Source organism: Neospora caninum, chromosome XII (genome assembly GCF_000208865.1).
Source record: "Neospora caninum Liverpool complete genome, chromosome XII".
NCBI classification, from domain to species: Eukaryota; Apicomplexa; class Conoidasida; order Eucoccidiorida; family Sarcocystidae; genus Neospora; species Neospora caninum.
Genome location: NC_018398.1, coordinates 98,667 through 110,932, shown reverse-complemented (window position 1 = coordinate 110,932; position 12,266 = coordinate 98,667). Strand labels below are relative to the sequence as shown.

At 55.7% G+C, this 12,266-nt stretch overlaps 2 protein-coding genes across 2 annotated transcripts; both read right to left on the bottom strand.

The window, feature by feature from the left end:
- Nucleotides 1-739: 739 nt before the first annotated feature.
- NCLIV_060430 (Os08g0535200 protein, related) lies at nt 740-3,604 on the bottom strand (the record flags this gene model as incomplete). Its single annotated transcript, XM_003885597.1, has 3 exons — nt 740-1,536; nt 1,812-1,991; nt 2,563-3,604. The coding sequence occupies 3 exons, from the start codon at nt 3,602-3,604 to the stop codon at nt 740-742; spliced, it is 2,019 nt and encodes a 672-aa protein (XP_003885646.1).
- A 2,788-nt stretch (nt 3,605-6,392) lies between these two features.
- NCLIV_060420 (hypothetical protein) lies at nt 6,393-10,479 on the bottom strand (the record flags this gene model as incomplete). The annotated part of the gene is made up of 5 exons (XM_003885596.1): nt 6,393-6,422; nt 6,755-6,984; nt 7,160-8,731; nt 9,588-9,804; nt 10,183-10,479. The coding sequence occupies 5 exons, from the start codon at nt 10,477-10,479 to the stop codon at nt 6,393-6,395; spliced, it is 2,346 nt and encodes a 781-aa protein (XP_003885645.1).
- Between the last annotated feature and the right edge of the window lie 1,787 nt (nt 10,480-12,266).

The following is a 12,266-nucleotide window of genomic DNA, read 5'->3' as shown; positions in this document are numbered from 1 at the left end:
GGAGGTGCACATCGCATAAAATCTTTATTTAGGACATTGTAGTAGATGAACACTATCGTGTGGTGGGGGGGAGGGGGGGAAAGACTCCTTTCTTTGGCACACGCAAAACACAGAAAAAAGGCTCCTCTGTGTCCTCTTGACCTTGTCTGCCGGCTCCCCGCCCACACAGTGTCCTCTTTTCCCCGCTTTCCTCCTGTCGCTATTCTCCATGCACAAATGCGCAGAGCCGCTGGGCTACATGCGCGACAACAGAGCTGCGCTTATACACCCCCTATACACCCGAGGCCTGCGCCGCCGGACACGCCGGAAAAACCCGGGCACTTCTGAGATCGAAAAAGTGCAAAGTCCATGCGTGGTAGGTTGCGTCTGCGCACCGACTCGCTGGAGAAATACTCTTCTCGCCCTTTCCGCCTGTATTCGCGGGCCTCTTTGTACAAGCACATACCTATCCGAAACACCACCGCGTCAATGAACGGCGACTTTCTTGCGCCGCGTTCGAGTCCGAGTGGCTTCCCTCCCTGGTTTTTCCCCCACGCGGTCTCCCATCTCCGCATATAGCTTTGCACACGAAGGAAAAGACCTTACATGCATCTAAATTTTTCTCTACGCGACACTGGAAGGCGATCTACTAAAATCTGCGTTTTCCGGCTCGCGGTGCTTCGTCCTCGGGATCCGGGAGAAAGAAGCTCATCTAATCTCCCACGCACAAGGCGCTTCGGAACGCACGCACCCCCTCCGTTTACGCCAACCGCAGCTGACCCGCGCTTCTGCTTGCGAGTTCTCCGTACGCCGCAGCGGCCGCGTTTTCAGCGTCTTCAAAGTCGTCGAAGGCCACTACGGCCTGTCGACCTTCGAAACTCGCCGAGGTTCGCTCCGTCCATGTCTGCGCGTCGTACGTGGCGTCTTTCTCTCCTAAGAAGGCACAGTCTCCCGGTGCCTCGCGCCGTCCTGCCGCGTCGTACGCACCCCCCGCCACGCTGCCTCGAGCCACTAGAGGGTTTCCGTGCTCGTCGCAGTCGAGAAACCAATCGGGGCCTTCGCGAGTCGCGTCGTCTTCCGGTCTTCTGCCGAGACGCTCTTCCTCTCGCGCACGCAGCAGGCGCTGTTTCCAGTCCCTCAGGAGCATTTCGTGGGTGGGCAGAGACGGCGCATTCACCCCGCATACGGAGCTGTGCGCGGCGTCCGCGGCTCGCACGCTCTTCTCGCGACTCAAGACATGCGACTCTCGCTCCTCGTCGTGCGACGCCGCCGTGCTGGCGACGCTGGCCACAGGCGCTGAGGCGAAGGAGGCGGAGGGCGAGAGGTAATCTGTCTGCGAGGCGGACAGCGGCGCGAGCGACGACGGCGCCGGAGCCCCAGGAGACCCGTAGGAAGGCGGCAGCAAGACAGGGAAATCCTCTTCAACTGCCGGAATTGCGCACGCCGGAGGCCGGTACGGCCGGCTGCAGTTGCTGCCGCCTAACACCGAGAAGCCTCGACGCGAAGGCGGCGGGTACAACACCAGAAGGACCAACTGAGCAGACCCCACGACGGTGCCTGAAAAGAGAAGGAAAAAGAGCAGAAAACATGCACGAGGGAGAAGAGAAGCACCCTCTCGGGAAAGAGCGAGACCACGAAGCGGTAGCAGCGAGAAAAAGGGAAAGGGAGAGGAAGGCAGTGGGGGAACGAGAGAAGCCGAGAAGAAAAATGGAGAGAAGTGAAAAGAGACTAGGCAGAGAACGAGAGAAGACAAGTGGAGAGAAACTGAAGAAGGAAAAAAAGGGGACGGAGAGGGCCAGGAAGAGGAGAAAAATGGCGGACGTGAATCGTACCGATGAGGTTGGGGAGGAGAATGAAGAGGTCTTCACTCAACCATCCATAGAACAACCAAAGCGAACTGCAAATCCAGTTGCCGATCGACACTTCGACAGGCAAACACGCGGTGCTCTTCTCGCGCAGAATCACTCGCAAAGCCGAGAGGGGCGCGACGTAACTGAACACGTTGATCACCGCTGAGAAAACAGGCGACAAACACACGCGGGAACCCGCCTTGAGACGCCTCTGCTCCCTTGGGAGCGTACGGACGACGCAGAGAGACGCACACGCAAATCCCCGTTATCCCGCGGGCGAGACTGCAGGCCGCCGTTCACAGAAGAAATGGACTTGCCTCTCTCTCGCTGCGAATTCCCTCTTTTCTCCCTGCACAGCGGACGACAAAGTGTCTAGGAAATAGAACCAATTGAACACCAAGCATTAATATAACAAAGATAATAAGGGTTACGGCGCCGCGAGATTCACGGCCGCAACCCCCCCGAAACGCGAGACCTACACCACCATGCCTGTGCGAGCACATTCACGCTTGCTTGTGCGTACAATGGCATGAGTCAGCACGCAAGTATGTGTTCGCATATATATATATATATATATGTATATGTATGTATATATATGTGTATGTGTATGTATATATGTATATGTGCAGGTATGTGTAGGCATATGTTAGAATGCGGAGGTATGCGACGTGGTTTTGGACACAGTGTGTGCCTTTTCTGCGTTGTTCTTCCGAGTGTGGCAAGGGGATCTGACCTGCAGCGAGTCCGACGAGTTGCGTGCCGGAGTCAAATCCGAGGAAGAGGCAGGCGATGAAGATGCCGGCGAGGAGGAAGCCGCTGAGGGCGATGTAGATTCGGAGCAGCTCTGCTTGGTGAGGGTTTTTGCAGAATTTCCGGAAGACGTGGACGTACCACGCGGAGAGGAATAAGCCGCACAGGTTCGGCGCAAAGAGGACGAGGTCTCGCCGGAGAGTGCCGTAGACCAACCATATGACGGCGGAGAGGAGAAGCATGACGTACGGCAGGCCTTGGAGCTCGGCGGTGCTGTGGCAGGCTTTGATGCGAATGACAGTGGGAAGAGGCGAGAGCAGCATGAACACAGCGGACAAGACGGCGAGGACTTTCATCAGCCAGAGGAGGCGCGCAGCGAGGAACGCAGGAAACGCGGCGAGCGGAGACACCAGAATCGACCAGAAAGTCACTTGCATGCGAGGCGACAACGCACCGGCGTCCGTGGCCCCGCCGTCGAAGGCCGAAGCGAGGCCAGCTGCGGCCTCAGGCGCCGGTTGCGCGTTGGGGAGTTCCCCCCTTCTTGGCGCAGCGCGCGAGGCTACCGCAGCGGGGCCATTGAGAGGCACAGGCAAAACTGAAGTAGGCGGCGACACAGACTGCGTCTGTTCCACAGACACCACAGCCTGGCGACGTTCGCCTTCGACCACTGGAAGCAGAGCCGGAGCGGGAGGGGACGAGGGAGAGGGAAGAGCTGCAGGCGAGGACGAGGCAGAAGGCGTGAGGACAGGAGGACCGGCAAGACCTGCAGGCGCCGCGGCGTCTCCGGCGAAGGCCGGTGCGCCTGACGGTCCAGGGGGGGAGGCGGCGTTAGCGGCGTTACTGGCTTCGCCTTCGCTCGTGGCATTCACCTGGGTCCGCAGTTGCGCGGCTTCGACGTCGCGAACGGCGAGGAGGCGCGAGGAAAACCAGAGTGGAGCTGACAGGTGGAAGAGAAGGGGAACGAGGAAGAAAAAGGAGAGGAGAGGAACTCCTCTCCTGCCTGGCGAAGAGCGCTTTGGAGGCATCGTGGCGCGGCGAGAAAAAGACCTACGCGTGGACCTGGCGCTCTCTGGGGTGGCGAAGCCCCGTACAAAAGCAGAGATGACCTCGCATCGATGGCGCGTTGGAAAAAACCAGAAACTCGCTCTGCTTCGCAAAGACGCAAAGATGCGAGGAAGATACGAGAGAAGAAATTGAACCCAGAAAAAATTTGCGTCTCTTTCGGCTGCGAAAAGAAACGAATTCCGTGCCACCGAAACGGGGGCCGTTCCGGAAAGGGGTAAGCAGCCTCTCTCTCTCTCTCCGCTCTCGGGCCCCGTCTCGCGATTCGCTCGCGTTCTCTCGCTTTCTCGCATAAACGCGTTCTTTCGTTTCGCGCCCTCGCTTTGCAGAGACGTTCAGCTGGAAAAGGCTTTCTCGCCGCCTAAGCACAAAAAACGCGCAGCGTCGACCTTTTCCTCTCGGCGTCTTCGAGGCTCTACGGTTTTCCGCGCTGGCTGCGGCGTACACACCAAGCTCGCGCGCGCGAGACTAGCCAGAGAGCTCGGTTTGCCAAGGTTCTTTCGCAAGCCTCTTGTCGCGGGTAGGGCGTTTGCGGCGTGGGGAAAAGAGGGAGAGGCACTGGCCCCCGGGAACGTGGAGATTGCGAATTTCGAGAGAAAACGGCGAGAAAAACCAGAGCAAGCCACAACCGACCGTGTGACGCGAAGAACCCCGTGCGGGACAGAGGCGGTCGCTCTCCCGTTGTACGGATCGCCTATTTCCTGCACACCCTAAAACGCCCCGAGATTCCGTATTTAGAACCCTGCACACAGAAAGAGAGGGTACGTCCTCATTTTACAGAGAACGGTGACTTCTCTAGGGAAGATTCGTGGTTTGGATATCTCGGGAAACAGAGCAAACGAGACAGAAGCAGAATTTGCGGGGGCGAGCCTCCCCCAGCGCACACGGGAGCAGCGCTAGCTGAACGGTTTTGGGATGCCTGGTTCGAGAGAACCAAAACCCTATCCAGAAAATCAAACTCTCGCCTGTGTGCAAGCATCGCCAGACTATCAGTCGTCACACAACGTCTTTCATCCTCTCTGAATTGAACGCCTGCTTGGAGGATCGCCTCTCTCCCGCTGTCGAGACTGAATACGGTGTCGCGCGATCCTGCGCACTGGCGGGGCGACGTTTTCTGACATAAATGTCCGGAAAGGACGCAGAACGTGCAGACGCTGTCGACAGACGACACGATCTGCCGCGCGAGACCAGTTCTCTTAAAGTGCTCTAAAGGTTCCGGCAGTCCTCTCAGCCCGGGAGAGCGAAGCGACACGACGCAGAAACGTAGGCTAGCGCCTCCGCATTGGAACGTAAGCAGCTGCATCGCGAAGCAGACGAACACCTTCCCCACTTTCACGCCCGTTCTGCTGACCCTCGGTCGAGCGTGTGCGTGCGTGCACGTTTCTTGCTGCGCCGCTTGGCAATGTGAGAGAGTTTACTGGTTGGCTGGAGTGCGGTTCCTGCTCCTAAACCCTCAAGAGGTGCGCGGCGCTCTTACGAGGCCTATCTGCCGGGAACAAGCATTTCCAGTCAAAACAGCAAAAGCCCCGTGCCGAAGCGCGCGTCAGATAGAGCCGCAACTGCGTGGCGGTAAAGGCGGAGACTCGTGCGGCGTCGTGCGGAGGAAAACGCTGTCACTCTCTCCTGTGCCGCCCTGAGCTGGGTAAACACAGCCAGGACCGTGAACTGAGCGGGAATGGTACGAGTCCACACGCGTGTGACGGAATGCTTCGATTTCGGGATCAAACGCGAACCTGGCGAGACACTGCCCGCGTGTTGTTTCGCCACGCAGAGTTAAAAAGGAGGGGCGAGGGAGGGTCCTTCATTCCCGCAGGCGGCCTTGATGCCACAGATTCCCCACGCTTCTCTGAACGCGATGAATGCCAGGGAGCGCAGGGTCAACTTGTTCACAGACGTAAAGCCACATCTGAACATAAAACTAGGAGTTCAACGCGATCCCTTAACTCTCGGGTTCCCTACTGCTGCCTACCTGCTGTGGCTAACCACTACAAATATATATATATATATATATATATACATGCATCCATGTATATGTATATATTTCCATGTGAACACCCGCTCAGTTCGAGATGGAAGTCTTGCCTAGGGTATGAGTTACCTTCTTTGCGATTTCACGTCTCTCTGTTAACCTCTCTACGATTTACGGGCCACCTGCATTGCAGCGGGTCTTTGGAGACGTCTGTTCTGTGGGGGCCAGCAATCGGCGTTTGTTGCGATCCCCGCAAAAAATGGAGCCGTTTGATTTGTGTTGTTGTACAAGAGTCCCCTTAACCGCTTCTTCTAGACGCCAATTGTGAACAAACGAGCCTGGTGTTCCAGAAAGGCCGAGAAACGAGAAAACGCGCCTCCTCGCCCGCAGACGAGCGACAGGCCTCTTCGTCTGTTCAGCCTAGGGCCCACTCGAGAAAAAAGGACAAAGGATACACTCACAAAAAGCACCAGAACGCCAACTCACGGACCATGACAGGCATTCACGTGTGCATGCATACACGCACATTTATGTTTTTACTGTGCAGCTTCTGTACAGGTGATCCATCGCGGCGCACACCCTATGCCTCCCGAAAGAAACAGACGGCAGCTTCGCTTGCATGCGAGCGTCTCTACTTGGGTTGCGCACGGGCAGACGACTTCCCCTCTACACGTCTAGGGGATCTTTGTGAACGAAGATCAATCGGGCCAACAAAGACAAAAAGCGCGCTCCGCCCTCTTCGTCGCGACATCGGGCTCTCCGCGTTCTCCAACGAGACCCCACTACTGCTGACTCGTTTTCCACGCGTCAAGCTGCAAAGAACACAGAACACAGCACGCCCAAATAAGCACAAATAACGCCAAACAGAAACATACACAACTACGTCGCACGCATTCCCCCTGCCTCTAACTCCCGTGAACACCTACCACAAAGCACGCATATTGATGCGTGCACATACATTTTTGCGTACACACACGCTGCGCGGAAACGTATGTTTGTGTATCCTCTAATATATATATATATATATATACATACATATGGAGCCATATATGGATGTAGGCAGTGTGTGACTGAAAGACACAGACATATGTAGATATATATAGATATATATCTATATATATCTACACGCGAGGGCGTGACCTACGGTGAGTGTCTTTTTGGAGTTGGGCATTCCCTGCTTCTCAAAGAGCTGCAAGAGGTCTTCCATGGAGAGCACGTGTTGGTGTTCCGGGTCGGCCCGGTCTCGAACCGTCACTGTCTTGTCCGCTCGTTCCTTTTCTCCTACGACGAGAAGGTAATTCCACTGCTGCAGCTGGGCTTCGCGGATCTTCTTGTTCACCGTGTTATTGGAGACGTCGAGCCCCACCTCGTAGCCTGAGACACGACACCAGCACGGCACCGATCGCTTCCCTTGAAAGGACCGTAGCCTCGCCTGTCCTTTTCGCCTCGCCTGTGTCCCTTTCAACTCCCCCCGCCCGCTGAGCCTTCTCTGCCGCTTTCTACGCGGCACTTCCCGTGCCCGGGGTTCGCCTCCGCCGTCTCGCCTTACCGCAGCTGTGGAGGACGTCGCGCACAGAGGTTGCGTAGTCGTTGACCTTGTCGGAGATGGGGAGGACGATGCACTGTCGAGGCGAGAGCCAGAAGGGAAGTTTGCCGCCGGTGTGCTCGATGACGACGGCGCACATGCGTTCGATGGATCCGAGGATAGCGCGGTGGATGATCACGGGGCGGGCCATCCCGGGGCGCAGCGGCTGTTCGACGCCGAATTCTTCTTCCTTCGTCGCCTCGGGCTCGTCGCCGTTCTCTGTGCGTTTCTCGCTCTTTTCGTCTTTCGCCTTCTCGCGCGACGCGGCGACGGCCTCGTCCTGCGTGCGGTACTGCAAGTTGAAGCGAATGGGTAGTTGGAAGTCGAGTTGAATCGTGCCGCACTGGTGCGGCCGTTTGAGCGCGTCCCAGAGGCGGATGTCGATCTTTGGCCCGTAGAACGCGCCGTCGCCGGGGTTCAGTTGCCAGGGGCGACCGGTCTCCTCGAGCGCCTCTTTCAGCGCGCCTTCCGCGGCGTCCCAGAGCGAGCGGTCGCCGAGGGCCTTCTTGGGCCGGGTCGAGAGGAAGAGCTCAAAGGAGAAGCCGAACTGGTCGTAGACGAAGAAGAGGAAGTTCAGTGCGTCCGCGACTTCCTGCTTCACCTGGTCCATGCGGCAAAAGATGTGCGCGTCGTCTTGCTGGAAGCGGCGCACCCGCGTGAGTCCTGTCAGGCTCCCAGACAACTCGTTCCGATGCAAGACGCCGAAATCCGCGAGGCGCAGCGGAAGTTGGCGATACGACGGCGCCAAGTGCTTGAACATGATGCAGTGACCCGGACAGTTCATCGGCTTCAGCCCCCACTCCTTGCCTTCGACGTCGAAGAGATACATGTTCTCCTTGTAGTTCTGGTAGTGTCCCGACATCTTCCACAGGTCGCAGCTGAAGATGTTGGGCGAAATCACTTCCTGGAAGCCGCGGAAACGGTATTCCTCGCGCATGAACGCACAGAGCTTGTTGTACACCTTGGCGCCGTCCGGCAGCCAGAAACAGCTGCCGGGGGACACGTTCGTGTCGAAGAAGAACAAGTGCAGGTTCTGGCCCAGCATCCGGTGATCCCGCTTCTTCGCCTCTTCGACGAGCTTCAGATACTCCTTCAACAGCTTCTTGTCTGGGAACGAGACGCCGTACACGCGCTGCAGGGAGTCCAGGTTCTGCCGGCCGAGCCAGTACGTCGCCGAGTGCTTCGTCACTTGAAAGGCCTTCACTTTCCCCGTCGACGGGACGTGCGGACCGCGACACAAATCCACCAACGCGCCGCAGCGGTACACCGTCGTCGAGCCGCCCTCCGGGATCTTGCTCGAAATCAACTGAACCTTGAACGGATTGTCCGCAAACAACTCGAGCGCCTCCGCCTTGGAGCACACCAAACGACAAAACGGCTGGTCCGCCTTGATGACATTCGCCGCCGCCGCCTCCAAACGCCCGTAGCTCTCCTCGGTGACGGTCGCGTTGCCCATGTACGCGTCGTAGTAGAAGCCGTTTGTCAACGCAGGCCCGACCGTCAGCTGAGCGCCAAACGTCGCTTCAATCGCCTGACCTGCAAACCCCCCCCACAGACACACACACAAGGGGAACCGCGCAAAGTTCCACAAATGCGCCACAGTGCGCGATGGGAAAGACGCAGACCGCGAGATCGCCAGGCGATCGGCGAGCTAGGCAATATTCACTCGAGTCGCACAAAAAACTGAGAGACGCCTCGGCGGTCGAAAAGGAACAGCGGGACAGAGGAAACGACTTCACCGACGTAATTGGCCAAAAGGAACGCCCGAATCGCACAACTTTTTAGAAATCCAAATCCGCGCAGACACCAAAAACAACGGCGCCACGCACCTCTGCGTCGCTCTTTGGAGGGAGAGACGCCCTCACACACGACCGCCAATCTCCCTCGCCGTCCCTCGTTTACCTCTCTTTGAGGCAAGCATACTCCAGTCGAAACCACACCACGCATGCAGTGCCAGATACAAATAGACATACATGTATATATATGTATATGTATATATGAAGTCACACAGGTACATACACAGACAAATACATACTCACATACACCACTTATGTAGATGCATGCAGCTCTAGGCACACAGATCGCCGAATCGCTTACCACAAAGACACGTGCAGATGACTACACAACTCATGTCCATGTACGAAAATACACAGGTTTACAAATATATACATATATATCTGACAGACATATATCTATGTATAAAAATATACATATATATATATGTATACGTATAAATATGTATGTATATATATGTTGGATGAACATGTGCAGGTGAGCTTGGGTGTCGAGGTGGGCGAGTCCCGACGGAATTCATCTTTGGGGATCGAGGCGGACGTGTTTTGTTTTCCGGCGCGCGTCTCGGCCTGTGTCCCTCTTTTCGCGTTTTCCTCACCGAGGATGTGGGCGCTGGAATGCCAGAAGACATGTTTCGCCTCGTCGGAGTCGAACTTCAGGAGCTGCAGTTTGCAGGAGCCTTCCAGGGGTCTGCGCATGTCGAAGAGAATCCACTTGTCGTCCTGGGATTCCTCGTGTTCGCCGCATGCACACTCTTCCTCTTCGTCGTCGGCTGCAGTGATCGCCTCCGTTCCAACCCCTGGCTCGTACAACACCTGGCAAACGCGCGGCGAAGCACAGGTGAGAACACCGCAAGGTCACCTTTCCTCACCTCCACACAGACACACGGGAGAGCGACACTCACCGACATCCCTACCACTAAAACACATATTCACATCCACACACGCGTATATATATATATATATATATATATATATATGTATATATATATATATGTATATACATATATATATATATGTATATACATATGTATATATGTATCTGTATATATATGCACGTGAATCCAAGTATATGTATGCACCTGTATATACAGCTGTGTTTGTATATGCGTTTGGTACATGTGCCTTTGTCTGCGCAGATACTCTAAGAAATCTCTACGCACGTACGCGCGGGCAAGGCCAGTTTTAGGTTACCTTGGCGACGAGCGAGGCGTCGGCGAGGCTCTTTGAGATTTCGAGGGCGATGTCGTACGGACTGGTTTCGTACGCAGTTCCGCTTTTTTTTGATCCGTCGGGCAACTCGATGGAAATTTCCTGTCGGGGTTTTTCCTTCAGCCGCTGATTCTGCTTCTCGTAGAGCGCGTCAAAGACTTGAAGTCGCCTCTGAAGAAAGCCTGGGTTTTCCGTCACCTGGAAGTTCGGATCTCCGATCTTCTCGGCGGTGGCCAGAGCCGCGACAGTGCCTTTCTCGGCGCGACGCCCAGACGCCATCGTGGAGAGCGAAGCCAGGAGAAACGGCGAGCGCCAAGGGAAGTGAAGCTGCGACTGCGACGGGGCTCCAGGCGAAAACGGCCAGGAAGTGAGCACACACGGTTCAGGAGAGGCGCAAAGAGGGAGGGAAGGAGGCTGCGAGTTGGACGGGAGACAACGAGGACGGAAAGCCGCGACTTGGACGGGGTTCTTCCGGTGAGGAGAGTGCGCCGGAGCACAGGGCGTGTGGCGTCGAAAGCGACGGGCGGCGGGGGACGCGCCCCACAAATCTCGGGAACGGGAAGAACGGAGAGAAAACAAAAAAGACAGAGACGAGACACTCATTGACAACGCCTAAGCGTTCGCTGGTCCGCGCGCAACAACTGGAAAGAACGGAAGCCTCGGCGAGAAAGCGGACAGGGAAATCGGACGGCGCCGGGGTGGAGAGACACCGGAGGGGAACGGGGACGCAGGGCTTGGGGAAGAGCGGGGTTTTCGTGAGAAAAAACGGGATTGTTCGTGTTTCTGCGAAGAAGAGAGCGCGAGCAGACGCAGCATGCAAATCGTGCAGGAAGCAAGACGTTTTTCCAGGGACAAAACGACGCGCAACCCAAGACAACACGCAAACACGCAAAATCTCGCTCAATTGGCAGCGCACGCGGTCTGTCTGTCGAGCGGTCGTCCCCCCGACACGGAGAGACGCCGCTAAGATCTCTCTAGAACCGTCGCAGGCAGAGCGCTCCCTTCCAGATTTTTTCCGTGAAAACTTGAAAAGGCAGGGATTTTGGTGACGGGGAAAAGGGAGGCGGAGCGAAACGAGAGACAGCAGTCGCTTTGGTCTCTCGCATGCCAGAAAACCCGCAAAAAGCAGCAGAGAGGCGCGAGCGCAGCGGGGAGACCGCGAGAAAGCTGGAGAGGATGACACAGACAGCAACGTTACTGCGGAAACACGAGAGGTGGAAAGAGAGAGAGGCGAGAGAAGAGCGCGAGGACGGGATTTTTTCGCTTCTTTCCACTCTGGTGGTTTTGCTGGACGGGAAAAGAAGGCGATACGCAGAAGGCACATATCGGCACAGCCAGAAAGCCCCGTCGCTCGTCCCGACTAGCAATTCAGAAAACAGAAAAAGACGGCGAACCTAGAAAGAGAGAGAAGCGAACGCAGCACTACACGGGTCTTCCTGCTCTCAATTCGCCTGACGTGCATGTCTCGCTTTTCCGAATCGCGGAACGTACAGAGAAAAACTTCCAAGACAGGGAGGATATCCCGACTGATCAGGATCGTTTGTACAGAGACCGTACTCTCCTTTTCTTGTGCTTTTATGTGATAAAAACAAAACATGGTCTCGCTATGAAAACTGCATGTTCGTATAATATAGTGGCGTTTTTCGACTCAAAGAGCTCGGGAAATGCTGTCGCTGGGGCGAGACAGCCTGGATCGAGCCTTTCAGGGGAGAAAGAGAGGTGGGTTTTTTTGACGAGATGCAACGTGAACTGCCTGGAGCGAGAGAAGATCTTTGTTCGACAGCACGGAAGAACGTGCGTCGTCAGAAGATCCTCAGCGAGCTCGAGAGACACTGGCAGAGATCTCGCGGCTTTCTCGGATCTTGTTTCTGGTGTGGAAAGAAACACGCAAGATAGAAAACGAATCTGTGTTCACAGAGGAACGTGCAAAGATAGGAGGGAGGAAAAAAATATTCAACTACATGCATAGACGCAACCTCAAATATATATGAACATATATATATATATATATATATATATATATATGCATGCATATAATTGTTTGCCAGGGTTTCTCGTTATCTTTG